This window comes from Hemicordylus capensis, chromosome 3 (genome assembly GCF_027244095.1).
Source record: "Hemicordylus capensis ecotype Gifberg chromosome 3, rHemCap1.1.pri, whole genome shotgun sequence".
NCBI lineage: Eukaryota > Metazoa > Chordata > Lepidosauria > Squamata > Cordylidae > Hemicordylus > Hemicordylus capensis.
In genome coordinates this window covers 240,375,680-240,398,135 of record NC_069659.1, presented here as the reverse complement: position 1 = coordinate 240,398,135, position 22,456 = coordinate 240,375,680, and the positions used below count along the sequence as shown (strand labels likewise).

The window sequence follows — 22,456 nt, the reverse complement described above, 5'->3', positions numbered from 1 at the left end:
GCCTTGGGAGCAGTGGGCTTGCCTGTGAGCCCGGTAGTTCCCACGATCCCTGGAAAGCGGGCTAAGCTCCCTTAGCCCACTTTCCAAGGATCGTGGGAATAGCCTCATTATGTTCTATTACTGCAGATGATAAATGTATAATTGAGACTTTAACCTTTTTTGTCAATGCAATGAGGATAAGAACAGAAAATAAAAGAATCACATTGTTCAGAACTTTTGTTGCTTTCTATACATTGGGGGTTTTTTTGGCTGGACTTTGACTGTAATTAACTAAATTGAACTTCTTTATAAAATACCCTGCTCTTGTGGGCAACACGAAGTCTTCTCTCATCTAATGCTAAGCCTAACTGCAAACATCAATGCTATAATTATTTTTGGAAGCATCATATAATTTCCAGATAAAATTACCAAAGAGTATACCAGGCACAAAACTAGGGGAGAGTGGGCACGTGTTCACCCCTCTTCGTAGTGGCCCCTTGTGCATGCCAGCCACTCCCCCTGAATATGACATCACATGCAGGGACATGACCAGCACTCAGAAGTCCTCTGGAGCTCATTTCCCAGCCAACAACAAAGCTGGCTGTGAAATGAGCTCCAGAGGGTCACATGGATCCTTCGAACTTCTGGTCATGCCCTCTACATTTGATGTCACATGCAAGGGGCATAGCCAGCACCCAAAAGGGCCCATGAGGTCCACTGTAACTCATTTCCCAGCCAGCAAAGAAGCACCAGCGGCATGTTTTCTTCATTCCCTACTTATGTGGGGGGAGGGCCAAGCTAGGTGGCTCCCAAGAGCGGGGTAGCTCGTGGACTTTGAACCTGCTCTACCCCTGGAGTATATAATCCATTACAGAAGTTGAGAAAACATTTCTCTTAAAGGGCAACAAGCATGAGAGCAAGAAACAAGAGAGCAAGAAGAAGCCACAAATGCTGAACATGTAAACCATAGGAGGACTCCATGGCCCAGCACATGACAAAATTACCCAAGCCGTGCTTAGGAAAAAGGCTGTATATTGTAACTGTTTTTCGGGAAGGTATGTCTTACCTCTTGGGGTGCATATCCTCGCCTGAAATTCAGAAAAAGAAAAACCATGACATTAATTAAAGCTATGAAAGTTATGAATGAAAATATGTATTCTATTAGCCCAGTGATGTAGTTGCAAATTCAGAAGTTCAGGCGCTCCCATGACAGCCCTTGGCCACGCCCACCCCAACAGCCAGAGAAACCAAAAAGTACTGGCGCTCCATCCCTGTGTGTCCCTCCTCTACTACACCCCCTGTATTTATTTATTTAATTTTTATATTTATATGAGCCCAATTTACTTAAAAGAAAGAAAACTTGAAAGACTTCGAATTGCATCACACCACATCTCACTGAACTCTGTGGGATTAACCTAAAATGAAAAGGAAAAAGACAATAGTCCATGTTACATGCTTTATAAGTAGCCTCATGCTTCAGGTTTTCCAGTCAGAAAGCAAAGGTTCTTGAGACTCACTACTATTTTCCATTATTGAGGGCAACTACAAATTTGTCGCTTAATTTCTAGGTCCTTTGGAATCAGTGGAGGATCTAAAAGGCATTTTTAGGCATTATTATGTGGGCAGCTTTTGGACAATCCATTTAAAATAATTATCAAGGTAGAAGAAGTGGATTGTTACAGCAACAATATGAATAGGTTATAAATATCTCTAGTACACGAGTACTGTGAATTTGTATGGTCTGTTACTGCAAACAGAATAATAAAAATGCAAATCCTGATTGTCCAAGGACATCAAGTATAGGATGTCTGCCACATACTGATAATGGTCCTCTTGGAACATTATTTTAAAAATCATCTACTTATTCCTGCAACAGAGATTCAAAGAAGCACAGGTGGAATCTCTATCTGTGCATGGGAGCTTTTGTTCATGCTCCAGGATTTTAGAACCCTCTTCTTCTCTCTTCAGCACTTTGTGCTTCCTAAAAAGCTACTTCAGAAAGTCTGAATATCCGGGGCTCCATTGAAGCACAAGTTGCTGCAATAGGAATGAAACAGTCTGAGAGCATCAGTGAACATATGGAAGCTCTTGGGCATTTGCACATGACTTGTAATAAGAGTCTACCACTTTTTGTTAATTTAAAGTTTGCTGTAAACTATCCTATTATTACTTGTATATATTTTACTGCCCATCTATATATATAATTCACCAAGGTCGTACATGGCAAGCCCAGCCCACACAGTGCTTTACCAATAGGAGATAACAGAACAGAAGCACCGTGATGATTGGGCAGTGGGGGTTCCATATGTAGACAGGGAAGAAGAGTGGGTAGGGGGCAAGAGAGTAAGTGGCGGGGAGGGATAAACACGTGAGCGAGTGAGCAGGGAGGGGATGAGTGGGGAGGGGACGAGTGAGTAAGTGAGCAGTGGGGAGGGGCGAGTGAGAGAGTGAGTGGAGGGGAGGAGTGAGGGAGTGAGCATGCAACAGGGATTGGGCAAATGAGCAAGTGTGTGGTGAGGAGGAGGTGAGTGAGAGAGTGAGTGGTGAGGAGGGGACGAGTGAGCAGGGAGTGAGAGAGCGAGCAGTGGGGAACGGGCAAGTGAGAGTGGGTGGCTGTCACTGAGCAATAAAGCAAGGGCTGTGGTGGGGGCAAGGAGAGCAACCAAGACCTAGCGCACGGATGATCTGTGCGGGTTCAGCAAGTTTAAGATAAACCAAGCGGAATTCTGGGGAAAGGAAGGAAGAAGCAGACTGCAGAGTAATTGTATTAGAGTTCTGAGAGTAAGAGTGATAGTGTGTTCAGGCCTCTGTTGTGCATTCTTGCTCAGTAAATGTTTTATTTTCTTGAATCTGCACAGGCCTCTTTGAATCAAGGCCATGAATGCTTGGCTGACAAATATTTTCACAACTCAGTGAAACATATAACAGCATACCAGTGATGTTTCCTCTTTCAGATCAGGATTATGAATCCAGAAATCTTCTCCCTCTAAACAGCAACAACTCCTCAAATCCTTTTTTAAATGTGGAGAAATTTCAAAGCATCTTGGGGGTTTGGAAGATAGAGTTACTGAACAGAAAACTTCTAAATGCTATTGAAATCAATGGAACTTGCTGTGCAACTCCATATATAGTTACTAGAGGTGCCCAGTAGGAACCTAGATAATATATATCTTTAAATTGCTCAACCAAATGGGAATCTAAGGCTGCAGTCCTTTGCATTTGGGAATAAGCACCACTGAGCACAGGGGGAATTACTACTATGTAAACATCATGGTTTTTCTGATCCATTTTCACTAGACCTTTTGTCATTTTTTGTAGAAAGCTGGACTCTTTCTTTTGTAGTGAAGGCAAAAGAGGTGGTTGGGGGAGTGGGCAGAAGATGCCACAGTTGCTGAGTGCTTGTTCCATTTAGAGGGAATTTAAAATATAGTAACCACCCAAATTGCTATTCAGATATATGTCCCACGGGTACTCGGTCCCAAGTAAGTGTGCATAGGTAGCCAGGCATTTCATTATGGACCATTGATTTCAGGCAGATTTAAGAGCACTTAACTTTCTCTGGATACCACTCTACATGTTTTATTTAGAACTTCTATTTATATCCTGATATAGAGATGTTGAGACAGAGTAAATGCTCAAAATTATGTTAAAGTTAACTAGAAGAGAGGCAGCAGATGAGGGAAACAATTTAATTATACTTGAGGGGGAAATAAAGAACAGTCTGGGGGGATCACATTTAATTTTTACTATTACCATCTGCAAAGCTTTTCTATTAATATTCAGTATATGTAATAATATCTGTATTATCAGAAGTAAATTATTGCTGTTACCCATTTGATAGGAACGTAATGAACACCTAAAATGAAGATTTATCACCAAAAGATTATCAGTGACTTTCCAAAGTCTGCCTAAGCAGGACAGAATCTCCTTGCTTTATTCTCATGCTCTACATATTCCACCACCAGTTCCACCTTGAAATGCTGGCTTCTGCTACTCTTCTGCAATGTGGCTTTGGGATGAAGGAATATAATTTGGCAAGCAGCACAGGGGAGCTGACCACTCCTGCTGCTCACTGCTTTTCCTCCCACCCATGCAAATGCCCGACCCCCAACCCCCGAGTTCCAGAACCCATGTTTGCAATAGAAATAAGCAAGTGGCTAATGGTTCTCTTAGGATTATTAGGGGAAGAACAAACTGCTCCTGTCCAGCCACAGCAGAGCATCCTTCCGTGACTGCTGCTGATGTCTACCTTGTGTTTATTTTTAGACTGCGAGCCCTTTAGAGAAAGGGAACCATCTTATTTATTTTTCTATGTAAACTGCTTTGAGAACCTTTGTTGGAAAATGGTACATAAATATTTGTGGTAGTAGTAATCTAAATAAATAATATTTCTTGAACACATAGGATATTTAGAAAAGAAGCATAATTTACCCATTATTTTTCATCTTTTAATTTGTGTTCAGTATCTGCAGCCAGTGGCTGACCTGTTGAACAGCTATCCAGTGCCATAGCTGAGCTGTGTCTCTGTGCAGCAAAGCTGCTCTAAGCTCAACCAAAGACTTCTAGAGCACGTGTTCAGTTGCTCCAGAAGACTCTGGCTGAGCTCAGAGCAGCCTCTTTGTGCAACATGTTGGCCAGTAATTCTGGATCATGTAGATTGGGGTTCCCAGCCTTAGGTTCCCAAATGTTGTTGGACTACAAATCGTCAACAACAATAGCCTTTGATTATTGTGTTTGGGGATGATGGGAATTTTAGTCAAACAACACCTGGGCACCCAAGTTTGGTAACCCTGGGTGTAGATAATTTGAATTAATCAGAATCTCGCTAGTCCACAACCATTTACTTGCAGATAATTTGAATTTCGGACACTTTAGCTTTCAATACTTTTTTAAAAAAAGGCAAGTTTCTAGCACGTATCAATAAGAATCACTTGGAAATACATGAACAAATATGCAGTTAAGGTATGTAACTGAAAGAAAAATAGCAGACTCATATCATGCACGTCTCCAAAATTTCCCCATTGCTATTCAATCAATATCAGCTGGAAAAAAATATCTCTTACCATTTGAAAACAAGTAATGGTATATAATGCCCATATTTAGAAAACCTTTGTTGTGCCTATTTACGACTTATAGATACAAATAACCATTATTTGCCCAATTGACTGCATAATGCCCCTATAATGTGCTGCTGATATAGATTTAAAGACAATCTCTTCAGTCTGCTAGTCCAACTACTATTTGTCTGATAGTGGATGGAGTTGTATCAGTATTATTATTATTATTATTATTATTATTATTTGCATTACTTTAACATATTTTCATTCGAAAATTTTTAGACCTCTTTATTGCGTAAATAAAACAAACAAGATCTTCCAACTCGAGCAAACACGTTTCAGTATCCATACGTTATTATCAATGTTCTAGTTTCAGGCAGCTGGAAACATTCAAAATTAAATACAGTAACAAAAATTAAATAACCAATCCAAGGGCAAGAGGGGACGGGGAGGAGATGAGTAGCTCTTCAGAAAATTAGCCATTTTATAGGCCAATAAATTTCATTGCCTTTTCCCCTCCAGTACATTAATAGTTTGCTGTAACTGTTCAATATACATAGCTTCCTTAATCTTAGGTTTCACAACATTTCCTTCATTACCCAGAATAAACATCTTTGTTTGTAGAGTTCTTCCTTTTTGTTCCTTTTTCATATCTTTAGCCCAGGATTACAAACCTTCTTTATTATGTTGCATATCTGCTAAATGTTCTTTACACCTTTTTATCAGGGGTCTCCCTGTTTCCCCAATATACAATTCTCCACATTCCACACATACAATCCTGTAAACTATTCCCTTGGCTTGACACTATCCCTCTTCCTTATCAAACAATCCCTCCTCTCACATTTGCTATAATAAAGTCTGTACTTGACCAGATGCTGTTTTAAAGTCATGGGTACTATGCAAATTACATTAATTTTCAATCCATGTTTTCTTAGGATCTTTTGTGTTTGCCTGATGAATCTTGAAAGTTACTCGCCAGGTAACTTTAAGTACAGGTAACCCTTCCTCAAATTTTATTCTCTTATATTGATCCATTGGGAGTTTATAACTATTCTTTCTAATTAATTCTTTGGCTTTTCTTCTAGAGAACTCCACCTGCTCATCTGCTGTTAACTCCCATAGCTCTCTGAATAATATTCATCAACATGTGTGTCCAAGTTGGAAGATCTTTAATGTGTTTTATTTACACATTAAAGAGGTCTTAAAAAATAAAGAGGTCTAAAAATGGAGTACGGGAGTATGTGTATATTGTCGCCATTATATCGTCTTGTTCATATTTTCATTATTATCTCGTAGGAAACCAAAGGATAGCTCACATCAAAGACACAAATGATGTTAGAACTGGGTTACCATTTGCCTCTAGAGGAAAAGGTTCTACTGTTTTAGGCCTGAAAGGTATTTTTTTAAGGATTTGATAAATATTGAGACAGTTTTCATATGGTTGTTGAAGAATAATTTCTCTTTAATCAGTTCTATTCAAGTGATGCTTGGTGCAGATGAGTTTTTCAGAGCTCTGAATATGGCAAAGTCATAGTTGCATGGGCAGCCCTTCCATGAAGTGAGGTGCTTGACTCAAGTGGTGAATTACAGGGGTGCCAGCCAGATGTCCCCCCACCACTGACTAATCTGACCTTTTTCAAGCTTTGCAAAGAGAGCCTCTCCTCATAGTCCTTAAAAAGATGCAAGAAGCATGGGGAGAAAAGAAGAGGCTGCTGGCAACTATCTCTCTTTACTGCTCCCTGTGGCACTTTCAATGTTTGCAAGGATTGGTTTTGAAAAGGAGCTGGCCTCTGCCAGGCACAATAGGGCAAGGCTGCATTTGGGCATAATACTTTGGGCCACCTCTGTATTGTTGCCACACACCCCCACTATGGTCTCTGGAAGAACAGTGCTTCAGAAATGGCCTGCCACATGGAGCAGTCTTGACAGGCCTGCCTTTTCAAGTGGCTACCACACAGCTGGTCACATGTGTGAATTGATTTCCAATTGTACATGGCTAAAACCATATCCAGGACATTGGTCCCCTGAATGGTTTCAGAAGCCACCATTACATTATACTACACACTTTGGATACTTGATACAGTGGAATATCTTCCATCCTTGATGCAATTCCTTTTATCTTGTTTGCAAAAACACAGGATGTATTCAAATTTCATACACAGGTCTTTTAAAGTTGCATTCACACATTCCGTGAAAAGGTAAAACAGAATTTGAGTGTCATTCTCAAACTTTTCAAAGATTAGGTCAAAAATCTACCTCATTAAAGATGTATGTTCTCCTGATTTGGAGACAGGAAATGCATCTGGCCTACAAATATTACAGCAGCAGCAAGAAAACAGAAAATGTCAATCCCTTAAACTTCCTGTTTCAGGGCCTAGTAATACATGCAAAAGCAATTTGAGTTTCTGTTATGATTCTGTACAAGAAAGCAATTGTCAATTGTAATCTTTTTAAACAAAAAAGACTCAATGTTGAATCTATGTTTGCTCTACACTAAAAGATAATTTATGTTGAAAAGTTTAAATTTCTACTGCCAAAGAGTGTTCTTCAGAATGACAGAATGTTCATTTCATCCAGCAGAGCAGACTATATTAAGCTTCCTCTGGCTAAACTAAAGAAACCTTTGTAAACAGGCTTATTGTGTGTTGGCTGACCCACTTGCATATGGAAGGTCACACATGATTAGAGTTTCATTATTCCCTTGATGAGATTCGCTGAAAACTAATTTTGAGAGGTGATGGCCATTTGGTTCTGAATAATTTAATACTTTGGGCGGGGGGAGTTCTTTTGTAACAGATTCTACTTTTTCTCTTCTGATCTATTTGTATCATTGCATTCAACACACATGCTTAACCTTCCTCACAATAAGTAGTTTTATTGAATCCAAATATATGATATAGCTAAACCCACAGAAACTATTTTTCAGGATTTCGACTGATATAACACCCCTAGCTTTTGGTTCTGCACTTTCTCTTCGGTTTCATTCTCCAACGAATGGCAATAATTGTGGGCTAAATTACATGTTACTTTAAGCATAAGCTTTGCAATTGTGTACTTGTTTCTTTATGCTAAATAGCAGCTGTGGGGAATGTGTGAGCTGGATTGAGACCATAGCATGGGGAAAGCTTTAACCCTTTACTCTGCTGTGGTCCTGATGGAACTTTTCCCCATTTGCCCTGGGAGAGAAAGTTCCCATTGTTGCCAATGGAAGTTTTCTTCCTGGGGCAAATAGTAACCAGAGGGGCCCCAAATCTGGATCAGGACATCAGGGTAAAGGGTTAGATCTTTTTCTCCCCACACCATAGTATATATCTCAGTTGGCTCCTGTGGTTGCTATTTAGTATTAAAAATTAAAGCATGCAATTACAAAGGTCATGTTGAAAGTTTGGCCCACAGAGTCTTTAAATGTGGTATGTCTTAAACTCTTTGTCCCAGGCAGAGGTGAACCTCAAGCCACAAAGAATGAGCCAGGAAAGAGCTGCCTGGTCTAACATGGGAAGTGATATAGATCTTTTGCAGAAGTGGTTTAGCTTTTGCAGGCCTTAGCCAATATGGCTGTGGACCCAGAACTATTTCTGTACTTGCCGCTGATCAACCTGTATATTTGCAGAAACAAATTACTAGATAATCATCATCATTCTTATTTCATCTCTAAAGGAAAGTGAGTCTGTAAAGTAGGGGCGACCCTTCCATGAGGCAGGGTGAGGTGGTTGACTCAGGTGCAGGCACAAGGAAGGAGGCGGGGAGCAGCAAATGCCAGCCTGCCGCCACCACCATAGGCATTACTGGCCTCCCTGCCACAACTCTTCCTCTCCTCATTGGGGCATGCCATTCATTTTCACCTCCTCATCCCACTGGAAGACTATCTATCTTAGTGGATAGTCTGAGACTGTTCACATGTTGCCACTGCCTTAAAAACATGGCCTGAGAATACTGCGCACTCACCCGTTGATGGGGGTGGATCAGATTGTGCTGCCTTCACCTCAGGCAGCACAATGCCTTGGACCACCCCTGGTGTACAGGTTTTCCTAAACCTTCCCATTCCCTTTCTAAGGAAGGGATAGTGCAGAACAATGTATAACAGCACATAATAAGGTTATTTACACGAGCAGCCCTACCCAGGCTTAGACAGCCCTACCTGGCTAGGGCTGTTCGTGTGAAGCACCAGGATTGGGGCTGATCCTGGTGCTGTCTCCCCTGGTAGCCTGAGTTTTTAACCAGGGATTTTACCAGGGTAAAAGGGCACAAGTGCTCCCTTTGCCACAGGTCCAGGGTTATGTGTATAATCAGGCTGCATGCAGCCCAGGAATACACTGAGCTGGGCACCTGTAATGCCCGGCTTGAGGAGGAATCCCTCACTGAGTCCCACTGCAAGCAGCATGGTGCATCTTGGGATTCCTGGAGACTGGGACATCTTCCTGCCCTCCAGAAATCTGCAATGTCTGGAGCAGCACGGATCATGTGGGCATGCAAGCCACTTGGCACACAGTGTTTGTTGATCATCTGGGGGAAGGTAGGTTCAACCCTGCCTTCTCCTCCGCCTGTCCTCCTCGCCCCAGAAATGGTTGTGTGTATGACCTCTATAGTAGGCCTGTACAAATAGCAAAAATAGCCATCTATACAGCACTGCAGCACTGTTTTTCAATTCCAGGGACACACTGAAATAATGAAATAAAGCAACTTGAAATGTACAGATTTATTAATCTCTTATCTGAGGAATTTCTGCTGCTACTGCAGATGTACTATACTCTGAGAGTGCTGCTCATGACATGTGTTGGACCTGAAATCAACTCCACCTTGAATGGGGGACTTTATTAGGTATGGAACATTTCTAATGTGTCAGCAGATTGCCAGTGATGAAGTTGGCAGAGCTTGGCTCTGGGACAAAATAGAATCTACCTTCAGCAATTTCTGATTGAGCCATCCATACTTGTCCCAATTGCTGCTAGAGAAAGAAAAGCCAGCCACTGAAAAGAAGCAGCATATTTTTAAACCTCTAACCAAACTATCCTTGTAATTACTTGTCTGTGCATGACTGATATCATTCGCCCAAACTGGTTTTGACTTTTTCAAGTTCACTTCAAATACCTGGTTTTGATAGCATTCACTAACACAACATTTCTTTCGTACCAGCTGTAACACCATTCTTAGGTTTGAAGGAAGCAAAAAATGATATGGTGAATGGAACTACAATTACACCTTTTGGGCTGAAAGGCTTCTTGGTTAAAAGAACCTGTGAGTATCCCACCATAAACTGAGGCTGTGGTGCTGAGGGAAAGAGAGTATATAGCCCTTTCAGTTAAGCCGCTCCCTGAATAGAAATAGCTTCCTCCACAAAGCCATTAGGTATAGAGTCAAAAAGATCCAGGTACAATATGCATAGAGGTCTTTCTCTTACCCCTTCTATGGCTAAGAGCAGCTCAGATCAATGTGTGATTTAAATCAGGGAAAGTGTGTGTGTGTGTGTGTGTGTGTGTGTGTGTGTGTGTGTGTGTGTTTGTGTGTGCTCTATATATGCTTTTAACCAACAGTAGTATTATGGACTTTCTGTGTTATTTTTTGTTTGGTGATTAGCTAAGCATATATTCATTTATTCACACACACACACACACACACACACACACACCAAACTTAGGTTCAAATCAGGTGCATTGCTATAGAGAGGGTAGGAAGTGTAGCAGCACATGGGCCGCTCCAATGTCCAAGGAGGCCTGCTGTGCCCTCTTTCCCCCACACCCAATTGACATGGGGCCAATCTGCCTTCACGGCCCCCACTGACTGTCCACCCACTTGCCACCATTGGTGGCCTGCCTCCTTTTGTTAGGGCACAATGTGGTGCCTGTTCTCACTGTGAGGGGGCAGCATGCTCACACCAGTGTGATGACATCATTAGACTACATGGCCTGGAAAATGCCTCCATGGATTTGGAAAATGCCTCCATGGCCTGGAAAATACCTCCATAACTGCAGGATGGGCAGTTAGATGGTACAAGCAGCAGGAAAGTGGCCAGGTGGTGTGAGCCGTGAAGGCAGTTGATGGTGGAAGCTGCCTCAGATCTTGCCTCAGAACTGCCCTCAAATTAACTACGAGATTGGTTCAAAGCGGAAGCCAGCTTATTTAATCAAATAAATGTTTAAAAATTAGATTTCATTTATAGTATTGCCAGCCCAACTCTTGCTGAATCTAGGCTAAAAAAACCCCCAAAAAACATGTTTATACATTCCCTTTTTAAAAAATAATGCTTCAAATTACTTTATTCAATTTGACAGACTGAAAAATATTCTCCAAAACGAAGATGCTGAGGAATGTAGCATGCAGTAGGGAGAAACACTGTTCCTTCATAGGAAGATCTTTTTTTAAAAAATGCTTTTTACACAAAATCGTTTACAAAAATGAAGTCTCAGAATATGCAGTCTCCATATATAAAAAAGTAATAAAAGGCATACTGTGGATAACAGAAACTAGGAAGAGAAGGCTGAGCGACACAGAGGAAAGCCTTTCTCAAAGCTACAAGCCTGCCTCCATGGCACAAAGCTCTCGGATCTACAGAACAAAATGATACATTATTGTAATAACTTTAGCTTATTTTTTGCTGTGTCTGTTTTTTCCTGCTATCACTTGCTTTCCAGTGACATCCCACACTTTACAGTGAAAAGTTAAGATCTCTCCCCTGGTGAATGTTTTATATGAAAGCAATAAAATGCCATATTCCCTTTTTGCACTGCAGGATAGTTGCTGTGCTTGTTGATACAAATGCTTTTGATAAAATGATGTGAAAAATAATATAGCATTACAGCTGTGCTAATGCACTGCTCCGGCACACTGATTTTAGTTTTGAAATGCCTTATGAAATATATCAAAGCATACTAAGAAATAAATGCCATACTTTTAAAATAGTAAACAAGGATAACACTCCCTTTGGGAAATAAACATTACAAAATCAATTACATTGGACCGGCAGAAGAATGTGCAAATAGCAAAATGAGGAAGAAAAGAGAAAACAGCAGGGAGGAGGGACAAAGAAAAGTAAAACACTCTGTGATGATCAAGCAAGCAGTGGGATCTGGAATCCACAGGGCAGATGATGTACTTTGCAATAGGACCGGGCCTATTGTGCTGTGAAATTGTACATTTTAGTCACACAGGACGGTCACAATGCTGTAGACTGAGATGGGAATCGCTTTTCAAGTTCCTCCACTATGCAGCTTAAGTTGCCATTCTGTTGGCTGTGCTCAGCCTCAGGAACAGTTTCTGTACTTGGTGGTTCAGGAGTTGCAATAGGTTTCAACTTGGCTATATGCTTAGGTAGAATGTGGTTTTTGTCTATTTGACTATACATATTGGCCACAGATTTCTCAATGTCTGCTAAGTTCTGGATATTTCTAAGAATCCCCTTCAGCTCCCGGGAAGGAGCAGCAGGTGGGGCAGGCACACAAGCCTGAGGTTGCACCCCGTCTTGTTTGGAGGGTGATCTGATGTGCTTTACAGGAGATAGGGGCTGGATGCTTATAGTGGATGAAGACGATGACAAAGACTGAGTGGGAGGAGAAGGATGCTGAGGTGGCAATGGGGGAGGAGTTGGAGGAGGAGGAGGTAGAGATGGGGGCAGGGGCGGGGGAGTTTTGGGTGGGTCTGGAATGCTTTCCAGTACTTCCACTTTAGGCTGAATGGCCAAAAGACTTTGGTGAGCTGGAATTTTGACTCTAAAGGAAGGAGGAGTAGGCTTGTGATGTGGCGGAGGAGATAACTGTTCAGAAGAGTCATGATGAGTGATGATGACAGAGGGTATTATAGGTGTTTCGAATCCCATCAGCTCAGAGCAAGGTGTGAGGGAGGAGAAAGAAGGCGAAAGACGATCTGGAGATGGCAGAAAATTTTCAGAAGACAACTCTAGTATGCTCTCTCCATCTTGGGTGCAGCTGCTGTGTGTTGGTGAACGGAGACTTTTTATGTCTCGTGATTTCACTTGTTTCATTTCTTGCAGAGCCTGTTGCTCAAACTGTCTTGCCTTCTCTTTGACTGATAACTTTGTGCCGATGATTTTTTTGAAGATGGGACTGCTAATATCTGCTCTGCTGTGCTGGATTTCAGCTCTTTCATTCTCTGTTCTGATTTGTTCCTGTTCCCATTGAACCGGGTCCATGATGACTGTCCTACTCAAAGCATCAGAAACATGTCTTCTACTAAGTCGGGTGGGTAAAGTCCATGCCCGATTAATGTCTGCTAAAGGACATCCCATTAGAATATTTTTTAGGGCTAACCTTCTAGGAGAAAATGGGGCCAGATAATCTTTCCTTTCTTGCAAAAAGCCAGAATAGGTGGAACCCTGTGCAGTGCTTTCCATGTACAGAGGGTTCTGAGTTGTCAATGGGTTCTCATCAGATAAAAATGTAATGTTACTTGCAGATTTGGGGAGATTATTGTTCAGCGTTCCATTGATATTGGACTGCTTGTGGGCCGCAATAGCACGAGAAGCAAAGCTGCTTATAGCTCTCTGGCGATCTCCTTCTTCTAAGACTGACTTTTTTCCCCTGCTTTGTTGAAAATGGTAGAGAAGAAAAAGACTTGAAAGAAAAGAAAATAAATCACAAGTAAGGAAACATGCATGGACATTTGAGTCTCATGAGAAAATATAATATGAATGAAATGAACAAAAGCAATAGCAAATAAAGGCTTCTAAGGTCATCTAAGAATCTAGATCTATATGTAAGCAATCTGTATGTAATTAAACTACTAGGAAGACATTTGCTTAGTCACTTAAGGGAAGTGATTTACTTCTTTATCCAGGGAAGTGGAAAAGGGATAAAAGGGAAAAAATTAGATAGGGTAAAAATTCATTCTATGTGAAAGCTAAATTTAAACAAAGACCTGGGAAAAACTTAGTGCTATTTAGAAGTCCATGAGGTCATTCACACAATCGAAAACTGTGTTCTACCTGGGTTTGGGAACTGTGTGACTCCCAATTTTTGATTGTGTGGAAGCAAGGTTAGAGGAAAACCTGGGTAGAAGTGATTGTGTGGAAGCAAGGTAGGAGAAAAAGCTACCCAGGTTTTCCTCTAACCTTGCTTCCACACAATCACTTCTACCCAGGTTTTCCTCTAACCTTGCTTCCACACAATCAAAAATTGGGAGTACACACAGTTCCCAAACCCAGGTAGAACACAGTTTTTGATTGTGTGTATGACCTCTATTTCTTCTTCTTCTAGAAATAAAATGCCACCCATAGGAGACTTCTTGGGTGAGATCCCTTTTGAAGAGTTTATATGGTGCCTGGGTACCATGTAATGTCCATGGAAGTTTATGCATAAACATATGGAAGGAATAGGTCAAAGAAATAAAACTGATAGACATATATAGAATATTGTACAAACACACTTTTCCTATGCAATAGGGGATTTTACAACCAACTCAATCCAGTGATCTCTTACGGTTGTGAAGGATCTGATGCACACATGGAGTTTCTCTTAGTGAGGGAGCAGCTCTATGCTGGCTGCTTCCTGTACTGAAATACACCCACATATTCAAGGGCACCATTGTATATTGGTGTCTACAAGAGGGTTCGGACTGGGTATTTGGACATATTGTTGTCTTAGTTAACCCCTGCTAACTAAGCAAAGAGGCACCTTTTTAATGTGGTGATTCTCTTTAGCAGGGGGAGAGCAACTGGCCCTATCCACCCCCAGCACAGTACCTCCAGTGACTGTTGCTGGTGTCTATCTTATGTTTCTTTTTAGATTGTGAGCCCTTTGGGGACAGGGAGCCATCTTATCTATCTATCTATCTATCTATCTATCTATCTATTATTTCTCTATGTAAACTGCTTGGAACATTTCTGATAAAAAGTGGTATATAAATATTTGTTGTTGTTGAAGCACAATTATGGTAATTACTTTGCAATGCAACAATCTAAAAAGTGAATCCATGGGGAATGTTCTCTTGTTTTTCTATGCTGCTGCTAGAAAATAGCCACTTTACTGGTTATGTTTCCTGGCAGATCCACAAATTATTACACACTAGGATCATTCACAGGACTTTTCACTGGGCCGGGGAATGGGGGGAAGGCAGGGTAGCACCTACTTTCCCCCCAGACGATCCAGAGGTGATCTGAGCCATGTGGCTTGTGCTCCCATACAAAGGGCACTACTGCAAGCCATGCAGTGTTCTGGAGACCAGGAAAGTGTGCCCTTCATCTGGAGGCACTCGGCTCTGTCTGCTTGGGCTATACGAGGAGGCAGTGCCCGATTGCCCATTCCTGGGTAGGGCTGCTTGTGTGAACAGCCTCACTGTGTATTTCCTGATAGATTCTCTGGATCTCCTTGGCAGTGGCTACGTTTCTGGCTATTACTGTTACAATCCAAATACACTTTGGGGGCTGTGCAGGCTTGGGCTATTTTTATGATTATTTGCCGTTAGTTCTGCATTCTGTAAATTTTTTTACATGGACACTGTTTTAAATCTGGTTTATTGGCCATAATAAATGACTGTTTTTACTGCATTATGATCGCTACAAGGAATACCTGTTCTGGCTGAAACATCTACAAGTATTCACCAGGAGGATTGGTGCCATAATATTGTGAATCTATAGCCAACATTTCCAGTAGCTGCATAAGAGGACACCTATCCATGTGGTGGGTACTTAAAATCTATATGGCAGGCATGGGATTGTTCACTACAGTACACAGAGGGCATTTTCAGTGGTATTTTCATGGCAATTATACCATGTATCTGTCCCTAAGACCAAGCCTTCTTCAACTGAAAATTGCATTTAACTGATAAAGTCTATCAAGCAGTGTTCTTTGAAGCTCTAATCATTTTTTAAAAAATTGAATTTGTAGGTGCAGAAGCTGGTAGGCTGTCCTTTATGCTTCCTGTCCTCGAATCACCTCTATTGGCATAGTCTAATTACAGATATAATGAATAAAATAGGGCTATACTCTGGTGATTTGAAGACTGCAATTCATGGTCGCCAATTTAAATGGCTTAATTCAGATTAGTCTCTTCCAGTGAGTGAAAGGTTTCAGAATTACAGCCCCCCTGTTTTAGGATTTTGAAGTGTGCCAATGAAAGAAATCATCTGAGAGAATAGAATCTAATTACTGAAAACTAGAAGCCCTAGTTGCAATGTAATGCAATTGCTTTCAGCTTTTATCCCCTACTTCCCTTTGCAGGGATAAAGAAAACGTAGTAAACAGAATGATTTAGAAGTAAGTATCTTCCAGGTACCACAATACTAGGGAAAAACAAAAATAATTGAAACTAAAGGAATTCAACTATTTTTTTCCATCTACTCCAATGTTATCTACATTGATGTCAATTTACTTACTGATGCCTACATATCCAAAGAGAGAGAAATAAGGAAAAATAAGAAAACACAGTTTAATATGTTAATGACTACATATAAGACCAGCAGTAAGAAAACAAGACTTGAAGTAGAATGAGTAATATAGGAACATCAGGAAAGTAATAAAAAGCAGATGTTCTCCAGCACATCTGCTTCTTAAATTTGAAGATCTCACAGGAGAACTTGTACTTATAATTTGTGTTAAAGAAGGTATAACATTCTACAAGGTCCTGCTTTGATGGGGGGGGGGACTTCATCAAAAAGGTTTAGTTACATCACAACCAAAGCTACCTCTCCTTCCAGTGAGCTCTCTGTGCAAAATTAGGCTTTTGAAAGACTGTTTTCAAAGGCACATTTCACTGCCCTTGCAACACGGGGGATCCTCAGACCTTTGGTTTCCAGGATAGCTCACACTGGATGAAGGGGAACTGGTGCATATTCAACCACTTCCTTGAAGTGGTTGAACACATCTCAAGAACTCTTTAGATTTCAGTCTATATCATATATATGACTTGAAGCTGGGTGTACCTGACTTTGAAGTGGGTAATGTCTCATACCTTTAGAACATCCATGCTAGTATTCTGTGTCTGAGAACAATATTCTGCACTCCCCATAACAAACACCTTCTCCTTCCTGTTCCTATCTCTCACTTTTTACTGGAAATTTTTCACCCAAAACTTTTCCAAGACTAAAACAATGAAGGAAAAGAATCAATGACTTTGATTCTTAAGTGAATGTACAGGGATGATGCCCTTTGACATTTCAGTTTGAATGAAGAAATTAAGTAAAACAGCAACAACATGAAATTGAACAACCAGTTCAGTCTAGGTGATAGGAATCTTTGATAGCTCATGCACCCATAGTCCTTGCAAATATGCAAACCCCCCACTATTATTATCACTGGCTGACACGTTGTGCAGTGTAACATGGGTGGTTCTGAACAGCTCTGTTCCAGTACTACTTAAAATGGTGGAATTGCTGTTGTGCGACACTCTGCCATTATTTCCAATGGACACAGCACTGGGCAATTGCAACTGAACAGTTTTAAATAGTAGCAGAACAAGGTTGTTGTGGTTGGTTTTTTTAGACATCTGCAGTGGCACGGGCAGTTCTGAACTTCTCGTGTTACACTGTGAAATGATTATTATTCTACTTTTCAACAAAACATTCTTGAAGTGGCTTACATAGAAAAAAGAAGAAAATGCCACCCACAGCTCTTTTAATTCTGTTGTGCCCAACCCAGGCTCCTGCATAAACCCAAGAGAAACAGGGCTTCCTATGATAGGGTTGGTGAGTAGAGAGCTTTCTAAAGTTGGGCACTCATTACTGGAAGGAAGTTAAGTAGACTGGAACCTGTCAGTGGGCACCATGGATCAACTGAATGAGCAGCCCACAAAGCTCCTGGACTGAAAATTGACCAGTTCCATTTCAGTTCTCCTGATATGGCCTAGATATGTGCTGACTCCTGTAATGCACTGAAACGGGGAATAGCTAGGGGAGAGGGGCCCCATGTTCCCCAATCTCCCCAGAGGCCACTTGGAGTGAGGAAGATAATGAAGAAAACAGTGAGGGGTGGAGTGGGGGGCGGGCGCTCAGGAGCTTGGAGGCCTGGGTTCTTTGAACCCATCTGCTCAATTATAGCTACAGTACACCCCTGCACTAAACATCCCTCCCATCCCTAATATAGAATCCTTCCATCAGATGACTGCTCTAGTCATGTCCTCATACCCCCATAGTTTGCTTCTGGCCAGACTCTCTCTGCCCATCCATAAGTCTGAGCAGGAACAAGCTGTGCAGACATTCCAGCCTGGACCTGAGAAGCTGAAGATCCTGCTGAAAAAATGCAGCAGGAAGAGGTAACATTATCACAGCATGGCTTACTGTCAGATACACACAGCAGGGGAGGGGTACAGTTACATGTGTGCGGCTACATGAGAGGAGAGCTGGTCTTGTGGTAGCAAGCATGACTTGTCCCCATAGCTAAGCAGGGTCTGCCCTGGTTGCATATGAATGGGAGACTTGATGTGAGAACACTGTAAGATATTCCCCTCAGGGGATGCAGCCACTCTTGGAAGAGCAGAAGGTTTCAAGTTCCCTCCTTGGCATCTCCAAGATAGGGCTGAGAGAGAATCCTGCTTGCAACCTTGGAGAAGCTGCTGCCAGTCTGTGAAGACAATACTGAGCTAGATAGACCAATGGTCTGACTCAGTAAATGGCAGTTTCCTATGTACATGTGTGCAGTGCCTTTGGGGGCTGGATAGAGAGTCTTACAGCATTGTGTACCAGCCCCCATTGTTATGCAACAAATGAGGAACTGTCTCAAGAGGCTGAGTGATATTATCCCCAGAGATTTTTTAAAAAGTTATAAAGGATTCTGAAAACTGGCATTTTTGTATTCAATCTAGCATCAGTAAACCTGAGTAAAAGTTGCTCTGCCATTTTCTTTCCTCACTAGAAGGATTCCATTTAAAAACATGTCCTGCATATTTCACCTCTGCAATATGGACTGATGTCTGAATAACTGTTATTTCAAAATTATCACTATCTGGATAACAGGACTTACCATCACACATAATGACAAACATGTGAATTATTTAGCAATGTCTCTTTGCACATTTAATGACACAAGTAGAAGAACCTGATGAGTTCTCTAGCATGTTGCAGAAACTACCAAAGAACTGCTGGGTTGACCTTTGTTTTATCATATGCTCTAACCAGGCAGCTTAACAACCCCTATTTTTCTTCAGCTGCACAAACCTTGCCCTTTTTTGGTGAAATCATTCCTGCATGTGTGGCACCCTGGAGCAGAGGCTCCCAACCTGGGCTCCCCAGACACTGTTGGACTACAGCTTCCATCATCCACAGCCACAATGACCATCAAGGGCTCTAGATCATGCCATCGATGTCTAGGAGAAGAATTGTTGTCCAATCTCCAAGAAAGAAACGATTCTAATTTACACAGCAATAATAACTGAAATCTCTGAAGTATCAGAATTGCCACCTTGAGTTGCCAGCATTTTAAATGGAAAACTTCACTGAGGACTTACATGGTGCTGTCACCGAGTTCTTCATAGAGATTAGTGGCAGGAGCACTTGCTGGCTTGCCAGCTGGTAAGGCCATCTGGATTCGAGCTGTCTTTGCACATTCAGCTTGTCTCCTTTGGTGAATACATGGAGTGAAAAGAAGAGTATCACAAATGCTCCCGAGCCAAGATCACATCAGAAGCAGTAGCCATGGAAAGCATATGTACCGCAGCTTTTCACTTCATTACTTGTTACAGTACTAACAACATGCTTTTAATGCAGCATGCAACAGAATAAAACATATTTCCTCAATTGATTCTTGTTTTATAGCTGCTTTCCTCATACAAACAAAGAAAACTTAAGTAGATTTAATTAAAGATTTATTCAGCAACAACTCCACTTTCTCCTTCCCCTTCCCCTCCCTTTTCCTTTCTGACTCCACCTCCACACACTCTCTACAGGATCCCCATTGGGACCAACTTCTCAAGGACACAACCTAAAAGATTCTTAGATAGAATAAAACAATTCTATTTACTTCAAAAAGCACTGTTACAATAAAATATCCTTTTTCATGTTTGGCAACAACATTCTGGAAAATCCGAACCTCCAACTCTGAACTTAACACCTCTGGTGTCTGATCATGAATGTAGAATATGATTTCCATATAACTTCTATTCAGGTAATAATGTTTAAGAAACGAGCCTATATTTGTGTTATATGATAGATGAGACAAGATTATCTAAGTGTGTACTACAGATAGGTGGATAGATTTATTAATCTGTATTAGGAGAATACTCTGAGATTTACTCTGAATATTCATTGTTACATTTATATCCTGCTCTTCATCTAAGGATCCCAGAGCAGTGTACATGGTTATGTTTATTCTCACAATTATTCTATCCAGGGCTGGTCTCAGGCTTTGATAGTAATATACCAAGGACCCACTGCTGATTTCTGCACCACCTCTGTGCCCATAGCCTTTGTGTGTTGATGGCACAGCGACTCTCAGAGGTAGCAGGAGGCCCGTGGAGAGCAGTTAGCTGAGGCCCCTGAAACCTTGTGCCAGCTCTTTTACTATCTATTCATTATTTCTAGTCATCTTCAAGGTTCAGCCTTTTATGAAGCACCATCTTTTCTTTGCATTTACACACACACATACACACACCACTATCTTATGCCACACACTCAAAATGCATTAACATGGCTATAAAATTATCCTGTTCCTGCACACTGAGCTATGTATGTAGGGCTTTAATGTCTTCCAAGTATTTTTACAGCCAGAAATAAAGCTGAGCACAAAAGCTAGCATTTATACGAAACAAATGCTGACAGCCTCCAATACCACTACTCAGCTGCAATACTATGTAACCTCCTCCGTGAATGTTTGTTTTGCTGAGAATTCCAGTAGTGTCAGGATGTGCTACTTTCCACCTTGGAGAGCTCTAAGGTAGAGGTCCAAAGGGGTGTTAGCACAAGCAAGCTCCTAATACCCCAAATCTGCTTTGGGAGAATCTTCAGTGCTTTGGATCTGAGACTTCAGGTCATAAGCACTGCTCTACTGGAAACCTATGTATTTCTCTCGATCCAGATGTTTGCAGAATCTTGACAATAATAAACTTTCTTAAGCATATTGTTGAATACTTACTCTTTAAATCTGTTTTGTAATGCAGAATGAAAAAATAAGAAATGAAAACAAGTAGTGAGTTTCACTTATCAAGATAATTCAAAATTGTGAATTTGAATATATTGAATAAGACATAATTTTAATAACATAATTTTCAACCTAAGATCGAATAAGTAATTTGAAAAATAGAGCCATCAATTCTCTCTCCTATTAATGGCATTGTGAAGCCATGTTCCCCTCCCTCTGGCTTATGACTGGTCATGTTGTGCTGGGTACATTGCAAGCTGCCCAGCCATTACACTGAAAACAAAGAGAGGCTATTCACACACACAGAGTGGAAACCGGACTAAGGGAGCCCAGCCCGGTTCCCACCGTGTGTGTTAACTGGTGGGAGCCGCACGGCTAGTGCTGGCAAGCCCGCTGCATTCCCCCTACCCTTAAACAAGGTTAGCGAGTGCTCCGCTAACCCGTGTTTGGATTGCGCACTGCTTCGCACCGTGATAACTCACAAGGAGACCCCTGACCGGGAGGCTACAACAAGACCCCCGGCATCAGGCAGGGCACTAGCGCAGGGCATTCTGAGACTCCCAGGGGCTGGGCGGCCCCCAATCCCCACCACCCCAACCGGCTCTGTGATGGAGCTGGTAATCGTGTGGGCAGCCGATCCGGCCGCTCAGAGTGAGCTGCTTGTTTGTCTGCGGGGACGGCGGGTCAACCCCGCAGTACCCTCTTAGGCTCTCCACACTGCACGTGCAGAAAGCCTCAGAGTCTCTTCCATCAAAGGTTGCTGTGACCTGCTGTTCACAAAGGGCATCTGTGCACAGGCTAAAGGACCAGGTAGGCTTGGGAAAGGGATTCTATAATGCCCAGGAAATTGATTCTATAATGTCTTATGGAGATCCCCTCTGTGCACACAGATGCAAATTGATTGTGCCTTATAATTATTTTTGCAGTTGCTGATTATTAGTTCCTTAACTTATATTTTTAAAATGATTGTACAATAAGCCATAAAAATGATTTGCAAGCAAAAAGCTGTTATTGGCTAAACACTGCTACAAAACTAATGATTAAAGACAAAGCTATCTAAATTTGAGTTATGATCTTAAAGTTAGGAGGCTGAAGAGGAGGTAAGCTTTATAACTTCTTTCAAATTTTTAATTACTTAAAATTCTAAAGACAATAAAAATAGGGCTGCTCTATATTTTGGGGTCTATTATGAATGTGCCATATTTCTATGATTAATTCATAATCTTTGGGTTATAATTGCTTTCTTGTTTTGTGCAGGATACTGAAATTCCAAAGACATCACTTATTAGAAAAAAGTAATGATAATTTCTTGGATTATTTACAAGTGATACAAGCAAAGTCTGCGCAGTGCTACAGCAATGCTAATTTCACACTGGAATGTAAAACAGTGTAAAACCCATTTAA

General features: G+C 41.4%; 1 protein-coding gene across 1 annotated transcript in view; it reads right to left on the bottom strand.

Annotated features, from left to right (window-relative positions):
- Positions 1 to 22,456, bottom strand: part of PCDH15 (protocadherin related 15) — a 1,296,732-nt gene that overhangs the window by 12,239 nt on the left and 1,262,037 nt on the right. The window contains 2 exon segments of the mRNA XM_053307474.1: positions 1,046 to 1,067; positions 19,425 to 19,535. Of these exon segments, the coding sequence (XP_053163449.1) occupies positions 1,046 to 1,067; positions 19,425 to 19,535 (133 nt within the window).